The 23,831-nt window shown below is 43.2% G+C and overlaps 1 protein-coding gene across 13 annotated transcripts in view; it reads right to left on the bottom strand.

Annotated features, from left to right (window-relative positions):
- Nucleotides 1-23,831, bottom strand: part of QKI (QKI, KH domain containing RNA binding) — a 252,890-nt gene that overhangs the window by 118,890 nt on the left and 110,169 nt on the right. For 7 of the 13 annotated variants that reach the window (XM_069235295.1, XM_069235285.1, XM_069235284.1 and 4 more), the window contains exons 4-5: nucleotides 20,626-20,742; nucleotides 18,927-18,986 (exon numbers count right to left, since the gene is read on the bottom strand). In XM_069235295.1, coding sequence (XP_069091396.1) covers nucleotides 18,927-18,986; nucleotides 20,626-20,742 — 177 coding nt within the window. The remainder of the gene's footprint in view (nucleotides 1-18,926; nucleotides 18,987-20,625; nucleotides 20,743-23,831) is intronic. The other 6 variants (XM_069235290.1, XM_069235288.1, XM_069235286.1 and 3 more) reach the window with 1 other exon arrangement.

Here is a 23,831-nt window from a genome sequence, read left to right on the forward strand (position 1 = left end):
CATTAGCCCTGGCCTAAAAGATAAATAGGAGGACTGTAGGGAAACAAAGGAACCACAAACGCTATGGTCAATACAAAATCCACTGACGTTTAAGAGTCATACGCACGAAAACGCAAATGTGTCAAGTCTAGTAAGTCAAATTGCCATCGAGCACCAAATGACAGCTCACCCAAATGGCACTATATAGCGCTTTTTCCTGAAGAAGGATCTGTATGAGTAACTTTATTCAATGAATTGAACTTTGGAGGTTTGCGCCGGACTGCCTACCTCTCAATTTTGGATTAAATCCCTGCAGACTGTCCAGCAGGAGTAATCACTAGCGTCGATCTCTTCCAGCCTCAAACTTAGGCATGAGCTTTGACACAAACTTTGCTTAAACCTTCCTAGTTGCACGCCCAAAATAAAGTAGTGTGCGAGTTATCTGGCAAGTTCGGGGGCCACCTTACCAAAGTTTGCAATTTCAGGAAGCTGATTTTCCTGTTTTGTGACGGGCAGTTTTTTTCTGTTGAATACCAAGGGACCTGGCCTATAACAGATTAACTAATGAAGGCCTATAAATATTATTTTTCTTTGTAACACTTGTTTGGTGTGTGTGAGAGAAATATGCATTTGTATAACTACGCGAAATTTGCCGTAAGAGAAAAAACAAAATGTGGCATTATTTTCTAGTGCAACATGTGTCCTAGCGTCCATGCAGTTTGCGAGGACGCTTTCTGATCTAAAAGTGAAAAAAAAAAAAGCACACGTGCCACAAACGGTATATCCTCGCATTCTGGTCGTTCACGTGGTTCCAGCGCACGCGCTATAAATTTCGCCACAATGACACAACTATACAACATGGCATTATTTTTGCAATTTCACATAAAAAGCATAATGTGAAATTAGCAATTTTATGCGGGATTATTCTGTGCAACTGCCATTTTGCCCGGGCATGTTTTTAGTTTTAGGTAGTTTACTGCTAGCTTCTTTTGTCAGCTGCCCAAACACAAGCCAGGAAACTATCATTTAATGTCTTCAAGAGTACAACTGTACACAGCAGAAGGCAGAATCTACTGAGTACCTGTTGAGTTATCTGCTTAGGCCATTGTACTTAAAATTACATATCCGCACATCCACTTGGCCCTAATGCATTCGATACAGCTAAATTACAATCATGGTAAAGACCATACTCTATGGACGGCGTTTTTTCCGTATAATCCATGAAAATTAGTCGATTTCTCTTTGGCCACAGGCGAATACGTAGTTATATTTTTCACTGGCACACTGCCATCTGCTGGTCAATCGCTAAATGACAACTGTACACAATGAAATGGATCCGCTAAATCGACGCATGCTTATTAGACTGCCTTCCTATAGTAAAAACTTCGATACAGTCACGGGGCTGATATTAAACAGACAACTATCACGCGCATACACAGGTCAGCGTCCATGAATTCCGGATCAATGGCATCACATCAAACCTTTTTTAACCGGATTATTTGCATTACTGTTAGGTCAGGAGGTTTCTCCGGACTGTTTCATTTGTTTTTGGAATAAGTCACAGGCTCTGAGAGAAACCTTCACGATTTTCCTTTTCAAATATTCTTGGGAAAGACCGGATGATATAGGCCAGAATGCAAACCTTAAAGCTTAACTCCAAGTAGGAGTAGTAAAGAGGAGGAAATGTAATGTGTTCTAGCAGCCGTTCCACCTAGTGGGTACCGCTCCAGTTCCGGCTTCTCCGCTTGACAAAACCGATTCGGTGAAAGCTACTTTGCCTCTCATGCGAGTTCCTCATCTATCAAAATCGGTATCTCACATTCAAGTGTTAAGAGACAAATAAAAATATATTCATGTTTTCTGGACTGTTGTAAGACCGTAACAATCCCTTCTGCACTGGTTTCGTGTATTCTACGATTTCATGGTTCGGCTAATTTACCCCGATACAATGCACTTACTGCAACTATTCAAAAAGATGAGACCAGCTCACGGTTGAAAAGTATAACAATTTTGAAGGAGAAAAAAAAAAAAAAAGTCGCCTGCTCGACTCAAACCCAGCAAAGGGACAACCACCATACGGACAAATGAAATAAGAATAAAATAATTAAATAATATACAGGGAGTGCAGAATTATTAGGCAAATTAGTATTTTGACCACATCATCCTCTTTATGCATGTTGTCTTACTCCAAGCTGTATAGGCTCGAAAGCCTACTACCAATTAAGCATATTAGGTGATGTGCATCTCTGTAATGAGAAGGGGTGTGGTCTAATGACATCAACACCCTATATCAGGTGTGCATAATTATTAGGCAACTTCCTTTCCTTTGGCAAAATGGGTCAAAAGAAGGACTTGACAGGCTCAGAAAAGTCAAAAATAGTGAGATATCTTGCAGAGGGATGCAGCACTCTTAAAATTGCAAAGCTTCTGAAGCGTGATCATCGAACAATCAAGCGTTTCATTCAAAATAGTCAACAGGGTCGCAAGAAGCGTGTGGAAAAACCAAGGCGCAAAATAACTGCCCATGAACTGAGAAAAGTCAAGCGTGCAGCTGCCACGATGCCACTTGCCACCAGTTTGGCCATATTTCAGAGCTGCAACATCACTGGAGTGCCCAAAAGCACAAGGTGTGCAATAGTCAGAGACATGGCCATGGTAAGAAAGGCTGAAAGACGACCACCACTGAACAAGACACACAAGCTGAAACGTCAAGACTGGGCCAAGAAATATCTCAAGACTGATTTTTATAAGGTTTTATGGACTGATGAAATGAGAGTGAGTCTTGATGGGCCAGATGGATGGGCCCGTGGCTGGATTGGTAAAGGGCAGAGAGCTCCAGTCCGACTCAGACGCCAGCAAGGTGGAGGTGGAGTACTGGTTTGGGCTGGTATCATCAAAGATGAGCTTGTGGGGACTTTTCGGGTTGAGGATGGAGTCAAGCTCAACTCCCAGTCCTACTGCCAGTTCCTGGAAGACACCTTCTTCAAGCAGTGGTACAGGAAGAAGTCTGCATCCTTCAAGAAAAACATGATTTTCATGCAGGACAATGCTCCATCACACGCGTCCAAGTACTCCACAGCGTGGCTGGCAAGAAAGGGTATAAAAGAAGGAAATCTAATGACATGGCCTCCTTGTTCACCTGATCTGAACCCCATTGAGAACCTGTGGTCCATCATCAAATGTGAGATTTACAAGGAGGGAAAACAGTACACCTCTCTGAACAGTGTCTGGGAGGCTGTGGTTGCTGCTGCACGCAATGTTGATGGTGAACAGATCAAAACACTGACAGAATCCATGGATGGCAGGCTTTTGAGTGTCCTTGCAAAGAAAGGTGGCTATATTGGTCACTGATTTTTTTTGTTTTGTTTTTGAATGTCAGAAATGTATATTTGTGAATGTTGAGATGTTATATTGGTTTCACTGGTAATAATAAATAATTGAAATGGGTATATATTTTTTTTTTTGTTGAGTTGCCTAATAATTATGCACAGTAATAGTCACCTGCACACACAGATATCCCCCTAACATAGCTAAAACTAAAAACAAACTAAAAACTACTTCCAAAAATATTTAGCTTTGATATTAATTAGTTTTTTGGGTTCATTGAGAACATGGTTGTTGTTCAATAATAAAATTAATCCTCAAAAATACAACTTGCCTAATAATTCTGCACTCCCTGTATGCCCTGTGATTTCCTACTGCCCACATTAATGGATGCTGTAAACAAATTGCGGCGTGATCACACCAGCAGATGAAAGGCTTTACAAGAACACGAGTTTCTAGGAGTTGTCAGAAAACTGCGTCAAGGCACTCCCATTATTTTTGTACTTTCCGTTCTTCCCAGGGAATAACGGAGGAACCAGCATTGCTCTGGTCTTACATTTCACCAGAAGGTATTCCAAACGTTGGACTGAACAGTCTATTTAACTTTCATAAGTAAGGCCATCAGATCCGGCTTGTATTTTTATTCATAACTGAAACATTTCATAAAAAATGCCTGCTGTAGATTTACAATTTCATTTGTGATGACTATTTTATAAATATAAAATATTCAATCATGCACAGCAAAGCAGGAACTTCAAAAGCGGTGGAATAATACAAACAACCAACAGAATGAGTTTGAACAGGTTTTAGCTCTGAGCGGAGTAAATGTCCACTATGTACATTTTAAATAATAATAATCTTCTCATTGGCTATCGGCTGCCCTAACCTCTGCAGACAAAATTCACTAGTGGGCGTGGCAGACTTGCCCCACAACACTAAGATGTTTTGCCACTAGAAGTAGATGGGATTCTCCATCCTTGGGGAAATCAATGGATTTATATCAGTAGGAGAGGGGATATTTAAAAAAGTAGAGATAGATCCTTCTTTTACACTGATTTGACGCATTACTCAATTTGTAGATTTTCAGAGCTAAAATGTCCATTAAGTAATTGCTCAGCGAGTGTGTAAGTCTATATTAGCACACTCTGTAGCGGTCATCTAGCTTCATGTTACAAATCACTTAAAGTCCCACAATTTGGGGTTCCCAGATCTCCTACATCACAAAACATTACCTTTTTTTGGTTTTCAGACATTCCCAATTAGAAGTATACAGGGTGGACATATCTGCGAGGATACCCGATGGTTCACACATGTACTGCCTGGGCCAACTAAAACAGCCAACAAAGTCAAAATTTATTAATTACGTGTTTCATCCCGGAGAATCATAAAGTTAAAAAAAAAAGTACAGGGAAAGTGAAAGGGTATTAAGTAATGAGGCTCTCGTCACTTATTTTTCATTTGGTTCCCCTTTTAAGGTTGAAAAACAAAAACTCTAGACCGTTCTAAAGGAAAACACCAAAAAAGATTCTTAAACTAGCGCAAAGGAGGCTTAAGTACTCACTCCTTCATGGGAATCATGGAGAAAAGTTGGGTTTAATAAGGATGCATGGTGCTAGGGGAGGTTTTAAGCCAGCAAGCCTCACGCACGTCATCTTTGTTTCAGTTAGCAGTTTGTTAGCAATTAGCATTTGTGCTAAGCACTGCCATTTGTCAAAAGTTGGTAATAGCAGAAAGCCACATATAGGAGAAGTAATTTTTATTGAGCTCAATTACTACCAATATGTTAAATAAAACAGCTTTCTCTTCACACTGCCAGAGAACTAATCAGCAGCGTTGTAATGGACAGAACAGTCGACTGTATCTTCTACTGGGCCAGCCCCCTAAATTTACCTGCTCCTCTCACTAAAGGTATAAACTTTGTCCCACGAAACATATTTAATCTTGCTAGGCTCGTTTCCCACGTAACTTACTTAACAAGCTGGCTAGTTCTCCATGGAATACAAGGAGCTTTATAAGCTATTATCCATGTGGTCCCAATTTATCCATAAATATTGGACAGATGCATTCCCACTTGCAACCTGTGACCTGCCAAGCTCAAATCCTCGTGGTACCACTAATCCACCCCAGCCTTACCTATATTTTGATTATTTAGCCATCTTGAAATCCATCTCTCTTGGTACTGATGTTCACGCAATCACTTTTTTCCAGAGAGAGCTGTAAAATATCACCGTGATTAGAATGTCCCCATGACTGGTTCTCTAGCTCCCTTTATCTGCATATCATCAATTGGTTTGCAGGTGGTCAATGTGTAAATTCGTAATCTGGGTATCCAAGTCCTGTGTTGGTTTTACCCCCTGCACTGAAGACCTCAGACCTTCCTCCTAATGCAACCTTCCCAACTGCTCTACGCTGCTATGTATTTTTTAATAGCTAACCCACTCAAATCTTAAATGAACAAGTTACTTACCTTCAGTAACGCTTTTTCTGGTAGATACACTAGCTACCTGTGGATTCCTCACCTCATGAATTCTCCCATGCACCACCATCCGACGGAAAATCTTCTTCCCAGCTCTACACGTCGACGAGGACGTCATAATTGCACGGCTCCACGCGACTCCGTCTGACGTCACCGAGCCAATAAGAGGTCCTCGCCGGCGTGCTGATGTCAGTTTCACCCATTTTTTACGTGCCTTTGAGACGAACAGGTGAAAACCGACCTCACAATAGCTCCAATGAATACATATATACATAAAACCACAATGATGCAATAGAATCAAAACCATCATTTATATGTACACATAATTGCGAACATCTATATACACTTGTAAAACAAACATCTTAGTGTAATCAGACAGGCAACCGGGAGGCGGGTGGGACTGTGAGGAATCCACAGGTAGCTAGTACATCCACCAGAAAAAGCGCTACCGAAGGTAAGTAACTTGTTCTTCTGATGGATACAACTACCTGTGGATTCCTGACCTTATTAATAGAATCCCAAAGCAGTACCGCACTCGGAGGTGGGTGCCTGACTGGTTACACTGAGAAATCCTGCAATACAGATTGTGCAAAATGGTCGTCCCTTCTAACCTCAGATTCCAAGCAGTAATGCTTTGCGAAGGTGTGGAGGGACGCCCAAGTTGCTGCCTTGCAAATATCCACCACCGGAACCCCCCTCGCCAGGGCCGAAGTGGTGGACTTAGCCCTGGTGGAATGGGCTCTAATACCCTCAGGGGAAACCTTATTTGCCAACGAGTAGCAAACCTTGATACAGAGAATGACCCACCTGGAGATCATTCTTTTATGGACCGCTCTGCCCTTCCTCTGTCCAATATACCCCACAAACAGCTGGTCCTCCAGGCGAAAGTATTTCGTCGTCTCAATATAAAAACTGAGAGCCCTTTTGGGGTCGAAACGGTAGAGCCTCTCTATCTCCTTCGAGGGGTGAGGAGGAGGAGGATAGAAAGATGGAAGGGTAATGGTCTGCCCCATATGAAAAGGCGTGACAACTTTTGGTAGGAAAGCCGCCCTGGTTTTCAGCACCACTTTATCAGGAAAGAATAAGGTAAAGGGGGGTTTAACAGAAAGTCTGAAGCTCACCCAAACGCCTAGCCGAGGTTGTAGCTATCAGAAAAACCGTCTTAAGAACTAGAAACCTTATCGGGCAAGAACGCATGGGTTCGAACGGTGACCCCATTAAAAACATTAAAATGAGATTCAGATCCCACTGAGGCATATGAAAAGGAGAAGGAGGAAACCTAGTAGTTAAGCCTTTTAAGAACCTAATAACAATAGGCAATTTAAACAAGGAGGGCTGATCCAGGAGGCAAAGAAAGGCTGACAGTGCCGCCATATAGCCCTTAACAGTAGCAACTGCACAACCCTAAGGCAGAGTCAGCTTTATCACCAAAAAGGTTTTTCACCATCAAAGGGCAAGTCCAAGAGAGCAGTCTGTACATCGGAGAAAAAGCCAGAGGACCTCAACCATGCATTCCTCCTGGTAGCAACAGAGGTACCCATCACCCTGGCCACCGAGTCTGTAGAATCCAGACCAGACTGGATTATCTGCTTTGCTGCAGCCTGAGCATCCGACAGGAGTTCCCCAAATTGTCCCTGCACCTCCTGCGGCAGGTCCGGAACCATAATCCTAGCTGAATCCATCAGGGTGTGCACATATCTACCCAGAACACAGGCAGCATTTGCTGCCTTGAGGGCCATACTGCAAGAAGAAAACGTTTTCTTCGCCGACTGCTCCATCCTTTTGGATTCCCTGTCCAACGGAATCACAGGGAAGGAACCTGGTGCAGACCGTGTAGAACAAGAGGCCTGAACAACCAGACTCCCCGGGGTAGGATGTTTTGAAAAGTATCCTGGATCCCCAGGCGCCACTCAGTACCTCCTTGCCACAGATTTATTGACAGCAGGTGACGACACAGGCTTCCTCCATAGCTCTAAGATAGGCTCAGTAAGAGCATCATTAAATGGAAGCAATGGATCCACCAAAGTAGAAGAAGGGTGAAGGACCTCAGTCAAGATATTTGTTTTGACCTCTGCAGCAGGCAACAGAAGATCCCAAAAATTTGCCGCCTTCCTAATCGCAGTATGGCAAGAGGCCGCCTCCGCCATAAACTCCCGTGGTGAAGAAAGGTCCCATTCCAGGGAAGTGTCTAGCCCTCTGGCCGAATCCAGCCCTTGATATTCCCCCAAGGGCTCCACAATCTCCCCTTCTTCCAACAACTGCCTCCGGTACTCTTCTTCCTCCAGAAGTCTTAAAGCCTTTCTACGCGACCTCAGCCTGGCCTCTAACCTCAGTGTCGACATAGAATTAGCAGACGTTGACACCGGCTTCAGAACTGAAAGGCGCGGAACAGGAGAAGAAGGCTGACTTCAGTCTAATCCATCCGACACCGGAGCAGATCCCATTGGCGCCGTAGACACCTGAGGCCCCATCATTGGCGCCCACTGAAGGGGGGAAGAGATCGGCGCTGTAGGTCTAGAACGCGACGTCATCGGAACCGCAGGTCCCCGAGGCGACATCATCGGCACCGAACCGACACCCTCAGCCGGATAGAAGGGCATAAACTGCACCCCCTTGTAAGGAGCCGGGGAGCCTAACGAAAATGCTAAAGGACCCATGGGACCAGCCGGTGCACCAGCAGGGGCCATAGCATTAAACATAGAAAACATGGCATTTAAAAATGCCGCTGGATCCGCTCCCGGAGCCAGGAAGGAAGGATACCGCTGGTCTCCATGTTGCACCTGCGCTTGCTGAGCATCCGAATCCTGTGCCACAGGTAAAAACCTAGGACTCTCTGGAGGTGCGACTACCTCGAAGACTGACGGCGCCAGAGAAGACTGAGGGCTCTGAGGTTGTGGAGTCACAGTCAGACTAACCTCCCACGTCGCTGCCGAGATGGAGACCTGGACTTTGAACGGCTCCGTGCCGAGCGACGATCAGAGTCATGACGACGACGACGCCGCCTCTTGCGTTTCTTCGACGAAGTGTGAGAAGAGGACCTGTGATGACGTATGTTCTTTCTTCGCCTTGGCCAAAAAGAGTTTGGCCTCCCTCTCCTTCAGAGCCTTTGGATTCATGCTCTGGCAGGATACACACTCCTCAACGTCATGCTCGGAGCTCAATCACCAAAGGCAATCATCATGAAGGTCAGTAACAGACATGCGACCCCCGCACTCTCGACATGGCTTAAATCCCGACTTCCTAGGAGGAGTCATTGTGACTCAAAACAAGATGGAACACCTTCAACAGTAGCGAGAGCTAGGAGAAAACCGTTAGCATTGAAGGCACAGAAAAAAGGGAACTGACATCAGCACGCCAGCGAGAACCTCTTATTGGCACGGTGACGTCAGACGGAGTCGCATGGAGCCATGCAATTGTGACGTCGACGTAGAGAGCTGGGAAGAAGATTTTCCGCCAGATGCTGGCGCATGGGAGAATTCATAAGGTGAGGAATCCACAGGTAGTTGTATCCATCAGAAAACTCCACTTCAAGAGATTTTCGATATTCACCATTGAAGTGCCGACAATCTTCATTTTAGGAATTCAGCCGCTTGTCTGACTTGAACACAGACTGGTAGCCAAGAATACCGACAGTGAATGAATGTAAATTTTAAAGGGGAGTTGGTAGAGGTTTTGGGGACCCCAGATGTGGCATGATGGGGTGATTATCATTCTATTACCTGTCATGGAAAACCCCAAACCACAAGATGGCTATGCAGCAATATTTTAGGATCTTACAATCAGAGGCACAAACCTATGGATAGCGACCAATGACGGAGGACAAGCAATAGAGGCATTTGACCCACGTTGAAGCAATGTGAAAAAGAAAGAAAAATCCATCATCTAATAAGTGCCCGCTTCAGAAGAGCCCGACACCTAAGTGACTTTTGGCCAACTGAAGTTCCTTAAGATCTAGTTTTTGAATACTTGGACTATTTTCAATTACTTTATCCAGGCAGTGGAGTCTCACAAGTCTGTATTTATATATTGAAGAATATATATATATATATATATATATTGAAGAATATATATATATATATATATATATATATATATATATATATATATATATATATATATATAATGTCACTTACCCAGTGTACATCTGTTCGTGGCATTAGTCGCTGCAGATTCACATGCTGTGCACAGTCCACCATCTGGTGTTGGGCTCGGAGTGTTACAAGTTGTTTTTCTTTGAAGAAGTCTTTTCGAGTCACGAGACCGAGGGACTCCTCCCATTTCGACTCCATTGCGCATGGGCGTCGACTCCATCTTAGATTGTTTTGCCCGCAGAGGGTGAGGTAGGAGTTGTGTATGCTAGTAATAGTGCCCATGCAATGGAGTGAATGCGTATGTACATAATAAAGTTTTAAGTAATATATTTACAAATGTACAAATGTTTAAGATCTACTTCTAAACGGCTACAGGCTCCCGGGGAGGCGGGTGGGCGCATGTGAATCTGCAGCGACTAATGCCACAAACAGATGTACACTGGGTAAGTGACATTTTCCGTTCGATGGCATGTGTAGCTGCAGATACACATGCTGTGCATAGACTAGTAAGCAGTTATCTCCCCAAAAGCGGTGGTTCAGCCTGTAGGAGTTGAAGTAGTTTGAAATAATGTTCTGAATACAGCTTGACCTACTGTTGCTTGTTGTGCAGTTAGCACATCTACACAGTAGTGCTTGGTAAATGTATGAGGCGTAGACCATGTTGCTGCCTTACATATTTCGTTCATTGGAATATTTCCTAGAAAGCCATGGTAGCACTTTTCTTTCTGGTTGAGTGTGCCTTTGGTGTAATAGGCAGTTCTCTTTTAGCTTTAAGATAGCAGGTTTGAATGCACTTAACTATCCATCTAGCAATGCCTTGTTTTGAAATTGGATTTCCTGTATGAGGTTTTTGAAAGGCGATAAATAATTGTTTTGTCTTTCGAATTAGTTTTTGTTCTGTCAATGTAGTACATTAGTGCTCTTTTGATGTCTAATGTATGTAGTGCTTTTTCGGCTACCGAATCTGGTTGTGGGAAGAACACTGGTAATTCTACCGTTTGATTTAGGTGGAACGGTGAGATTACTTTTGGTAAAAATTTAGGATTGGTCCGTACAACAACTTTATTTTTGTGTATTTGAATAAATGGTTCTTGAATGGTAAATGCTTGAATCTCACTCACTCTTCTTAGAGATGTGATGGCAATTAAAAATGCAACTTTCCACGTTAAGTATTGCATTTCACAAGAGTGCATGGGCTCAAAAGGTGGACCCATGAGTCGTGTTAGGACAATGTTGAGGTTCCATGAAGGAACTGGTGGTGTTCTTGGTGGTATAATTCTCTTTAGACCTTCCATAAACGCCTTTATGACTGGTATCCTAAACAATGAAATTGAGTGCGTAATTTGTAGGTAAGCAGAAATTGCCGTAAGATGTATTTTAATGGAAGGGAAAGCTAGGTTAGATTTTTGCAAATGTAGTAAGTATCCTACTATTTGTTTTGCAGATGCGTGTAAAGGTTGAATTTGATTATTATGGCAGTAATAAACAAATCTTTTCCACTTATTTGCATAGCAGTGTCTAGTGGTAGGTTTTCTAGCTTGTTTTATGACCTCCATACATTCCTGTGTGAGGTCTAAGTGCCCGAATTCTAGGATTTCAGGAGCCAAATTGCTAGATTCAACGATGCTGGATTTGGATGTCGGATCTGTTGTTTGTGTTGTGTTAACAGATCTGGTCTGTTGGGTAGTTTGACATGAGGTACTACTGAAAGGTCTAGTAGTGTTGTGTACCAAGGTTGCCTTGCCCATGTTGGTGCTATTTGTATGAGTTTGAGTTTATTTTGACTCAACCTGTTTACTAGATATGGAAGGAGAGGGAGAGGGGGAAAAGCGTACGCAAATATCCCTGACCAGTTCATCCATAGAGCATTGCCTTGGGATTGATCTTGTGGGTACCTGGATGCGAAGTTTTGGCATTTTGAGTTTTCTTTTGTTGCAAATAGATCTATTTGAGGTGTTCCCCAAATTTGAAAGTAATTGTTTAGTATTTGGGGGTGAATTTCCCAATCGTGGGTGATCTCGAGAGAGATTGTCTGCCAACTGGTTCTGAATCCCTGGAATAAATTGTGCTATTAGGCGAATGTGGTTGTGAATCGCCCAATGCCATATTTTTTGTGTTAGAAGGCACAACTGTGTCGAGTGTGTCCCTCCTTGTTTGTTTAGATAATACATTGTTGTCATGTTGTCTGTTTTGACAAGAATGTATTTTTGGGTTATCATGGGTTGAAATGCTTTCAGCGCTAGAAATACTGCTAACAGTTCTAAGTGATTTATGTGAAACTGCCTCTGATGTATGTCCAATTGTCCTTGGATGCTGTGTTGATTGAGGTGTGCTCCCCACCCTGTCATGGAAGCATCCGTCGTTATGACGTATTGTGGCACTGGGTCTTGGAAAGGCCGCCCTCGGTTTAAATTTGTACTGTTCCACCATAGAAGCGAGATGTATGTTTGGCGGACTATCAACACCAAATCTAGAAGTTGACCCTGTGCTTGTGACCATTGTGATGCTAGGCACTGTTGTAAGGGCCGCATGTGCAATCTTGCGTTTGGGACAATGGCTATGCATGAAGACATCATGCCTAGGAGTTTCATTACCATTTTGACTTGTATCTTTTGTGTTGGATACATGGCCTGTATTACCTTGTGAAATGTTTGAACCCTTTGTGGACTTGGAGTGGCAATCCCTTTTGCTGTGTTGATTGTCGCTCCTAAGTATTGCTGTGTTTGACACGGCAAAAGGTGTGACTTCGCGTAGTTGATCGAGAAACCTAGCCTGTGAAGGGTCTGTATGACGTAGTTTGTGTGATGTGAACATTATCTTAGCGTGTTGGTTTTGATTAACCAGTCGTCTAAGTACGGAAACACATGTATTTGCTGCCTTCTGATATGTGCAGCTACTACTGCCAGGCATTTTGTAAAAACTCTTGGCGCAGTTGTTATTCCGAATGGCAACACTTTGAACTGGTAATGTATTCCTTGGAATACGAACCTTAGGTATTTCCTGTGTGAAGGATGTATTGGTATATGGAAATACGCATCTTTTAGGTCTAATGTTGTCATGTAATCTTGCTGTTTGAGCAGTGGGATTACGTCTTGTAACGTGACCATGTGAAAGTGGTCTGATTTGATGTAGGTATTTAGTGTTCTGAGATCTAGTATTGGTCTCAGAGTTTTGTCCTTTTTGGGTATTAGAAAGTACATTGAGTAAACTCCTGTGTTTTTTTGTAGATTTGGCACTAATTCTATTGCGTCCTTTTGTAGCAATGCTTGAACTTCTAGTCCTAGAAGATCTATATGTTGTTTTGACATTGTGTGTTTTCGGTGGGACGTTTGGAGGGAATTGGGGAAATTCTATGCAATAACCATGCTGGATAATTGCTAAGACCCAGGTGTCTGTTGTTATTTCCTCCCAAAGTTTGTAAAATTGGCTTAGTCTTCCCCCCACAGGTGTTATGTGATTAGGTTGTGTGACTTGTGAGTCACTGTTTATTTTGAGGAGTTTTGGGGCCTTGGAATTTTCCTCGATTTCTTGGGAATTGGCCCCCTCTATATTGTCCCCGAAAACCTCCCCTCTGATATTGACCCTGGTAAGTAGGCCTTGTTTGTGAGGTTGTGGTTTCTGTGGGTTGACCTCGAAACCCTCCCCTAAAAGGTGTTTTCCGAAATGTGCCTCTGCTCTGCGGGGAGTAGAGTGCGCCCATGGCTTTGGCTGTCTCGGTGTCTTTTTTGAGTTTCTCAATGGCAGTGTCAACCTCCGGCCCAAACAATTGCTGTTCATTAAATGGCATATTGAGCACAGCTTGTTGGATTTCCGGCTTGAACCCTGAAGTGCGCAGCCATGCGTGCCTTCGTATCGTGATTACAGTGTTTATTGTCCTTGCAGCTGTATCTGCTGCATCCATGGAAGACCGTATCTGATTATTTGAGATACTTTGTCCCTCTTCTACCACCTGTTGCGCCCTATATGGAACTCCTTGGGTAAGTGATCGATGAAATGTTGCATTTCATCCCAATGAGCTCGGTCGTATCTTGCCAAAAGTGCTTTTGAATTGGCAATACGCCATTGATTTGCTGCTTGTGCTGCAACCCTTTTTCCCGCAGCATCAAATTTGCGGCTCTCTTTGTCTGGAGATGGTGCGTCTCCTGAGGTATGAGAGTTGGCTCTCTTACGAGCTGCCCCAACAACTACTGAGTCTGGTGTTAGTTGTGTTGTAATATAGATTGGATCTGTTGGCGGTGGCTTGTACTTTTTCTCCACCCTTGGAGTTATGGCTCTGCCTTTAACTGGATCCTGAAATATTTGCTTTGAATGTTTTAGCATTCCTGGGAGCATGGGAAGGCTTTGGTACTGGCTATGGGTGGAGGATAGGGTGTTAAACAGAAAGTCATCCTCAATTGGTTCAGAATGTAAGGTGACGTTGTGAAATTCGGCTGCCCTTGCGACCACCTGTGTGTAGGATGTACTGTCCTCAGGTGGTGACGGTTTTGTGGGATAGGAGTCTGGGCTGTTGTCAGACACTGGAGCATCATAAAGGTCCCATGCATCGGGATCATCCTGACTCATTGTAGTATGAGCTGGTGAGTGCATCAGTGGTGGAGTTGTTGCTGGTGATGCATGTGTTGATGGTGGTGGAGACGGTGGCGGGGTTGTTTTTTTTGCCACTTTTGCCTGTGGTTGCTTGTCCTTTTGTTGAAAGGCAAGTTTCCTTTTTTTTTTGATTGGGGGGTGGGGGGGAGAGTGGTTATCTTCCCTGTGTCCTCATGAATATGAAGCCTTCTTTGCGTGTAGTCAGGCTCTACCGCTTGAAGCTCCTCTCCAAATCTATGTAATTGGGAGGTTAATCATTGTTCCTCTGTATAGGAACTAGTTTTCGGCTCCGAGGCTGGATGTTTCGGAACCGAAATCTTTTCGGAAGTCTTTTTAGGCTCCGAAGAAACCTTCTTTGTTTTCGGCGTGGTGTCTCGGTGCCGAAATTCTTCGGTGCCGCTGTCTCTGTGCCGAAGTTTCTCGGAGCCGCTGTCTCGGCTCAGAGGTTGCTGTGTGGCGGTATCTCGACCGGAGTCGGATGACTTCGACACCAGCATGCCCTTTTTCGGTGCCTTGGATCGGTCACCTAGTTTTCGGGTTAAGCCATGGCCTGTTGGCGGTGGCGTCCCCTGGGCTTTTGTGGACTTCTCGTGAGTCTTGATTTTCGACGTCTTACTCACGGTTTGGTGTGTTTCTTCGGCGTAGAGTTCTTCAGAATCCGACTCGCGGATAGAGAAAGCTTCTTCTTCCTCCTCGAAACGTTCTTGACATGTCGGCGTGGACGCCATTTGTAGTCTCCTGGCTCTTCGGTCTCTCAGCGTCTTCTTCCTCGACCGAAACGCTCGACAGGCTTCACAAGTATCCTCCTTGTGCTCGGGGGACAAGCACAAGTTACAGACCAGATGCTGATCCGTATACGGATACTTGTTATGGCATTTTGGGCAGAAGCGGAATGGGGTCCGTTCCATCAGCCTTGAAGTCGCACGTGGCCGGGCCGACCAGGCCCCGACGGGGGATCTAAAAAACCCCGAAGGGCCACCGGAGCTCTTCAAAATTCGGTGCCGATTTGTTCTAACTAACCCGATACCGAACGCAAACAATACCGACGATTTTTTCCGAGATTCTAACTAACTTTCCGACCCGAAACACGGAGCGAAAAGGAACACGTCCGAACCCGATGGCGGAAAAAAAACAATCTAAGATGGAGTTGACGCCCATGCGCAATGGAGTCGAAATGGGAGGAGTCCCTCGGTCTCGTGACTCGAAAAGACTTCTTCGAAGAAAAACAACTTGTAACACTCCGAGCCCAACACCAGATGGCGGACTGTGCACAGCACGTGTATCTGCAGCTACACATGCCATCGAACATATACATATATATACATATACATATATATATACACATATACATACATATATATATATATATACATATACATACACATATACATATACATACACATATACATATACATACATATATATATACATATACATATACATATACATATATATATATATATATATTATTTTTTAAATCCTAACATACCTTTCTGCCCCCTTATTTCCAGAAGGGCAACAAAATGTGAACGTGGCTTTCATGTCTTGCCTCCTTACACACAAAGGTATCAGCTGGGACACAGGCTTTTGGGTAACTTGCTTACTGGAATCAAACCAGTCATTTTAAAACTCTGTGCTGAAACTGAAAAGGCGCAAGTGCTCCTTTCGATGTCCACTGAGATTGTGAGATCACCAGTCTACGTGTGACCAGCAATTCTGCAAGGAGCCTGGCACGCTACAGAGTTTGACATGATGACATGCTACAGAAAAGCAGTGTACAACTGCAGGCTACACAGCCTGTTCAGGAATTAAGCATCGAATGTTTTTCATAGCCTGAAGGTAAACTCCAACTGCAAACAACAGCTTGTAACCAAATGACTCGTTCCACTCCCGTACTCACACTGTCGGCAGCCATTACTGCTGCACCACAATCCCTTCTGTTGCAATCTTACATCCATGCAACACTGCAGCCTAGCCAACAGATGTGTTTTTGCTCACCAAGATTTAACACACCAGTCACTGACATCTAGATTTACCAGGGGAAACAAACCAAAAAAAAAACGTGGGGAGGGAACTAACAGAGCATATCCAAATTCAGCTTAATTTAATACATTTCAATAAATGTTTACATATTTTTCTTGAAAAAAAATAGTGTTCTACAAAATAAGAAACAATATTTTACGGACGGAACAAACGTATTCTCTCAGGTCATGGACTTAGCAACCAAAAAAAACACGTTACCAAAAAAACACGTAACCGGAGAAGTCGGTGAAGTTAGACGAAGAAGTCATTAGGACTCATGTATGTGCAGGACAAGCAGATGTGAAGTCAAGTAGATGTGAAAAACTACAAACCTGTTTGGTGGTTAATACAGATAGGCAAAAAATATATGCAAAGCAGACCAAACACAAACTTGCCAACAGTTTAACAATTCAACAGTATATTAACAGTTCAAATAGTAATTTAAAAAACGTATTTGCATTTAATTCAAAGACGCTATTTATCATCCACGAAAATCTTAAACGAAAGTCCATGCTGCAGAGTAACGAGAACACGAATAAACCCTATTCCATTCTCAATTCTTTATCCAGAAAGTTTTTGCCTGTATTGTTCCAGGAAGTGAAACCAGGCTGGTTGTCAAAAATCCAGCCCTGGCTAAACCACAGGCTTTGCTGCACACCCACTTACAAAGCGTATTATGAGTGACTGACTCATGCAAGGTTGGACAAGTCAGCAGGAGTCCGACACCCATTTTTTTCAACTAGCAATGAGAGACAGAAAGACTAGAACGTCTAATATAGAGTGCTGTACATACGAGTTTACGTATGAGAACTATATACACATTTCAAACTGGCATCCCACAACCACTAGGATAACCAGCACTGATAAAGCCAATAGGCTTGGCATTAGTATTGTAGGCAGATCGGGAGTGTCACGCCATACAAATGCCAGCTGTAGAGTATTAACGTGCAGAAAAAAAAGTTTTTACAAAACGGATGCTACTTAAATAAAATGGCTGTTTCTAGCGGCTATAGTCAGCTCTCATTCCCAGTGCTACCAGGTCGCTTGCTCACTGATTTCAGGTGCACAACATTTCTTTCAGCATTCCCAAAGAGGTGGAAGGGCACACCCAAACAGCAATAGATAAGAATAGTGGGACTAAAAAAATCCTGTTATCTGATGCAAGATCTGATTGACATTATCTCAAGCCAATAACTGGTTCCAGAACAAAAGATAACAAAGGCTGAATGGGGCAGAATCAAAGTATTTAAAGCTTATAATAATATATTCCTATGTATGGTGCGTGCACAATACACTTCAAACCAAAAACGTTAAGTGACGTACAGGAAAACACTTTTCAACTGAGCCTTATACACTTGCCAAGCATATTTAAAACTAAAACAAATTGATTTCTTTTGAGTTTAAAATAAATACTATTGGATAATTGGCTAACACTGATGATCACAGGGAAGGAAGTCTGAACATACATATAGATTAGCAACTCTGGGTATCTGAATGCCATTCCTTATAAACTATAGGACTATTGAGACAATACTTCATCAGTAGTTAGTCTGTACCGAGGAGTAAGAACTGAGAATGCCTACTCAAGATTAAGTGGTTTATCAAAGTTACGCTTGAGGCAACTTGATGTCGCGATATAGATTCAGTGTAGGCACTCAAGCACCACAACAATTACTAAACACGGCTGCACCTCTAGAACTGGTAATGGGTAGAGGCAGAAACAACATCTGCTGAGTTGGATTTGAGGTACCTTCTTTGTAAAACGTACGTTAGGCTTCAACTAAAGGTACATTTTCAAATTAAAAATACCAAATATTTCCAAAGCACTGTGCAAACAAAGCAGATTTAATGATCACCAATAAATTAGGCAGAGCTCAGAAACATTCTAAAAGGACATCGCCAATAGAAAGCCCATCTACTGCCTTACCAGACAATGGTCAACCACGATAGAATTATCAATTGGTCCAGAAATTACAATGCTGTGCAACATTTTATCATATCACATTTTGGCCGACAATATACACCACGTTAAAACGAAATTGACATTCTCTTTAGTTTTAGTGCACAACCCGTCTTGAAACCAAAAGTGCATTTTTGCTCCAATCAACATATTCATAGTGACATTATTTCCTGTATTAAGGCAAGTGATTTGGTTGCCTATGTTTAGTACAAGTCAGGCACTGGTTAGTATTTATTACTCGTCTTATGCCTAGACAGCAGAAGCAGCCAATGATTGTGGAAAATTATAATTTATTTATGTAACCAAAAGTGTGCATTACAAGTCTTGCATTACAAAAATGATCAATGACAGAAAAATGATTAAAGGGAATTCCCAGCACCAAAACTGCAAACCAATGGTTTAAGCAAAAGAAAAATAAATGGAAAAATGAAGTAAGCACAAGATCACCAACTGTACAGAGTTTACCAATGTAGGAGAAGTAACTGACCTGTAACTGAAGCTCTCCGAAGGTAGTATTTTTCATGGATCCACACATGTGTGCCACGTGCTTTTGTTAAACACAAAACAGAGAGAAAAAAGAAAAACATTCCAAAACCAACAGAAATTGGGTCCAAGGACGAACAAGTGGAGAAGATATGTACAAACAGTTACATGTAGCATAAGCTGCTCAAATGAACTATGATTGTGTTAGTCCAAGAGAATATGGAATTCTTTGAAGGTCATGAAACCTTTTTTTTGTACCAGCAAGCAAGCAGGTGTACTTGTGCATGAGCTTCCAGGTGATGTTCGCCTGTATGTCAATTTGACATCTGACAGCCCTTACTGTCCAGCACGGCTCATGCACATTTTCACTGTATCTGGAAATCGCCACCCTTGAACACACCTTCCGCTGATCCAACAAAAAGATATTACAATCACCAAAGATCCTACGCAGCACAAGTAAAATGGACTAGGCAATACAGTTCCACAGAGAGCGCAAAGAAGCACAAATTAATCTAGCTGTGGCAAGTTAGGCGAGCTGCAAGAACACCATCTGCTTATATACCACATGCACCCTACACTACGCTAGAGAGCTTAGATACTCCCACAGTATCAGTGCCCTATATGCATCACCTTACCCCTTTCTAGCCGCCTTCTTGTTGTAGAGAAGTGACATGTTAGACTAGTGCATGAATACTACTTTCTCCTAAGTTTTACTGCACCTTGTAGTTAGCAATGTGACTTGGGTTCATTCCAGCAATGGTGACAAAGCATGCAAGTGCAGATGTTTACATTTAAGATTTAGAAGCATGCTTATTAATGCTCTTTATAATTCCATTTCAAAATTCACCATGAACTACTTGGGCTTTGGAAACTGTGATCTGTTTCCCAACATATTCAACATGGTTGTTTCTCGAATCTTAGAAAACCCCTCATGCTTCAGTCTGGGCTGCATGGTCTTGGATTTGCCCCTGTATTCAATGCCCTTGCCCGAGTATGGACATTCCCACATCACCCACAACTTTACGTTTGCTGGGCGGGAAGGGAGTGGGGAAGTAAAGCCCATTATCACAAAACAATCCTGAGGAAGGCCCAATTGTTGAAGTCACATGGCATCATCACCTCAATAAGGGATCCTCTAAGGTAGCTGAAGAGTATACTACAGAAGCCATGTCTTCACAACAATAGTTGTGTAGACTGGTCCTCCTTGCCCTGGCAGAAAGAAGGCTGCGCTTAAAGATTGATACTAACTCAGACTGTAAGAAGAGAACATTTTTTTATCTAAAATCAATCTTACAAAATCCAGGATCGGTACTTGTTTTAAGCAACCTAACAAAAACGTGCAATTTTACTACCAAAAAAGTGGCCCAACCCATGGAAGCTTAACTGGGGCGGAAAGAATAGAAAAAAAGCTACAAGGAAGATAAGCAACCTGAATCACTGAAAACAGAGAATCACCCCAGAGCAAAAATGCCTCCAAAGAAAAAGGAACTGGGGACTGAGGAGGCAGCTGACAATCCGAGTCAGAGGTGCAGTGGCAAGCCTCAACTTTTTGCTGCAGAAGCTACTTTGATACCACGCGCACCCAAGCACGTGCCCCACCAGCAAGGATCTGCACAAACACAGAGAAAAAAAGGGGATGCCGATCCGTAGCTCAGTGAGTAATTCCATCCTATTCTTCATGCAAAACCTGCAGCAGAACATACCTTTTTTTTGTCCCTCATAGAGCCCTTTCCTCGGACCATAATTTTACATCCTGTCTCTGCCTCCAGTTGCTTTGCGGTTAGACCTCTTGGTCCAAGTATTCTGCCAACAAAATTGAACTAGAATAAAAGAAAAGAGGGAAAAAAAGATCAGTATGTTAGCTGTTAATATTAATTTCTGAAAGCGTGCTTTTTAAGTACTAAAGCATATTAATTTACAACAGTGGAAGAGGCGGCAAAATAATACGATAACAACCCTTTATGCCCCGAACATCTCCTTGGGTAGGGCCTAGTTTTCCATAGACGTGGTCCTACCATGCTGCCATTTTGCTCGGACGTTTAGCATACCTCACTTGTGAGGTATTCACTTCAATCCAAACATCTTGGGCCTTGTCGAGGGTTACAGCCCTAAAACTTGAATATACATGTCTATATCGGATTACTGCATTGAAGTGCATGTTTCATCTCTCACTCATCTACTCTTGATTCATTCCCTTCTAAACCCAAATAACACTCCCTAGTTCTCTTAACTTACTAGGGTCAACACCCAATGCCTCTCCTTAGTGCATTGCTAGTCTAGGTCAATTGATTTAGAACCGGCATGCCTCACTCTAGTTTACACTGCATAATCAGGGGTGTTAAAAAGGTCTACTGACTTACCGTCTTCCACCGACCGATTTGTGTCTGCCAGAAAACTATGTGGTGCATGCTTTAAAGTACCAAAATAACTTTTCTCCCATCGTCTCTCAATACAATCCCTTAGACAGCAGATGTCTGGGAGAAGTTTTCCAACATCTTCAGCAAACAAACTGAAGAAATCTGTTTGGCTATACAATTCACCCAACTGATCCTCTCTCTCTGTCTGAGGACTCTGCGCAAGCCAGGAGGAATTTCCACAACGGGATGAGAGCAGTTGCTGCCTGGATGGAGGCTAGCTGCCTCAAGCTCAACTCGGACAAGACAGATCTGCGTGATCGGCTCCACCCCTTCTGCCTGGAACAACTCGTGGTGGCCCATTGCTCTGGGTAACATACCCACTGACCATGAGCGCAACCTGGGCATCATCCTGACCTCCTCTCTATCAATGACCAGCCAAGTTAACGCCATCTCCGCATCAAGTTCCACACCCTCTGTCTCCTGCGGAAGATTTTCAAACGGCTTCCTCCCAGACAGGAGTAAGACAGTCACCCACGCACACATCGCCAGCAAACTGGACTACGGCAATGCACTCTATGCCAGCATTACTAAGAAACTTCAATCAAGACTACAAAGGGTCCAGAATGCAGCAGCCAGGCTCATCCTGGACATCCCCCACACAGCCGAAACTCCTCTGCATCACATACAAACTCCTGATCCACATCTTCAAGGCACTGCACAACATAGGGCCAGCATACCTAAACCACTGACTCACATTATAAGTACCCAACCGATGTCTCCGTTCCTCCCAGCTCGTCCTTGCAGCCATCCCCAAGACCTGGAAAAGTACAGCAAGAGGAATATCCTCCTCCTACCTTGAAGCCCGGATATGGAACACACTTACCACTCCAGCTCAGGCAGACCACATCACTGAAGCAGTTCAGGAAGGACCTCAAGACCTAGGTCTTCGACTTAGCAGCACACCTACGTTCAGCGCCTTGCGACCCTATGGGTGATTAGCCGCGCTTTACAAATCGATGATTGTTTGATTGGTTCACTCACCAACTGACTCCTCACTGGCCGCACTTCCCTGCCTAAACAAGGCTTTGAGACAATCACTATTTTCTGCCCAACACAAAGGAAACACCTGTGCTGGCCTTCCTTATCTTGGACACGGGTCATTGAGTGAGCCAAAATCTGTCTCCAGTCACCCCCAGACTACTGAGGTTAATGGATGTAGCAACTACAACTTGATGCTCCTCTCTCATTCACCATCTGCTTGGATTCAACTGCTTTACAAAGTTCACCTATTTCCGATGGCAAAGCAGCTATTTGGTCCTTAGAAAGTGCACTCACATCTGAACCAGACTTTTAACATTTTCAGTGATTTGCCAGTGCAACCTAGCTGCAAGAAACAAGTGGCAATAGAATGGGCGCTTTAGATATCTGACAAACAGAAATTAGAAGCTTTGATACTGAATGTTTGTACCTCCTTTCAACACTTCCTACGCCTCATGAATAGTACCAATGTGCCAGGTTTTCCCCACAAGAGCGACTAAATAGAAGAGTCTCCCGAAAGCAAGATAAACCCTTACCAGTATTCCTGGACAAAGCACTACAGAAGTCAAGTCAGTATGTTATCCACTGTCATGGTTGTGTCAATGGACATGTATGAAAAGAAAGCTTGGAATTAAAGCTGCCACATGCTGACACTTGATGTGAGGCTCAAGTCACTTTTGAAACCAGTCTATTGAAGGAAGGCTTCCCCTACATTGGCATCCCACACACAGCAAAAGCAAGCTGCCATCGCTTGTATCCCTAGAGAGGAAGGAGGGAGGGGTCAGATGGGGCTGGTTACCAAGAATATTTTGCCCTGGTCCCCAACCATCACAGCTGCTGAATTTAGCAGAATGTGGCACAGAAAAGAACAGCACCCTGCTACACACTCTAATCTGCCCAAACACTTTCACATTACCACCAACCTCTTAACTGAAACCCGCAGGAGTTTAAGAATTTGACACTATTCGGGTGAACGGAGAAGGAACACTTTTTGGAAGCTGATACAAGTTTGAAAAGCAACAGACCCTGTTGAAGTATATAGAGGCATTTTGTTAGTCAAGCGGGTGACTAGAGGTAAAAAAAAAAAAAGTGTGACCCACACTGGGTGAGTTGACAGGCATGCTTTCACTGCAGCATTTGCTTAACATGTTTAGATCTGGCTTCCTATGTACGTGAACACACACACACACATATATAATGTTAAATACAGATAGATAGCTGTGATAGTAACTAAAAGATTTCACACAGCACTCAACCGGTTAGGGTATGAAGTTTACAGAAAGAATACTTGTTCAAAGACTGGTGCTCCCACAATATACCCTCCCTGCTACACGAAGGGCAATAATTGTGCTACTCCAAACAATAACAAACCACTAAATCTGAAAAACTATGGATAAAGCACTCAAATTCTTTTTTTAAATAAGACTGTTTGAGGACCAATAACCAGAAATGGTCAGTCCATAAGCCCAAGGTCATGTGATATAGAAAAAAAGTGTTTTATCCCCAGAGCGAGA

This window comes from Pleurodeles waltl, chromosome 5, assembly GCF_031143425.1.
Source record: "Pleurodeles waltl isolate 20211129_DDA chromosome 5, aPleWal1.hap1.20221129, whole genome shotgun sequence".
Classification (NCBI taxonomy): Eukaryota; Metazoa; Chordata; class Amphibia; order Caudata; family Salamandridae; genus Pleurodeles; species Pleurodeles waltl.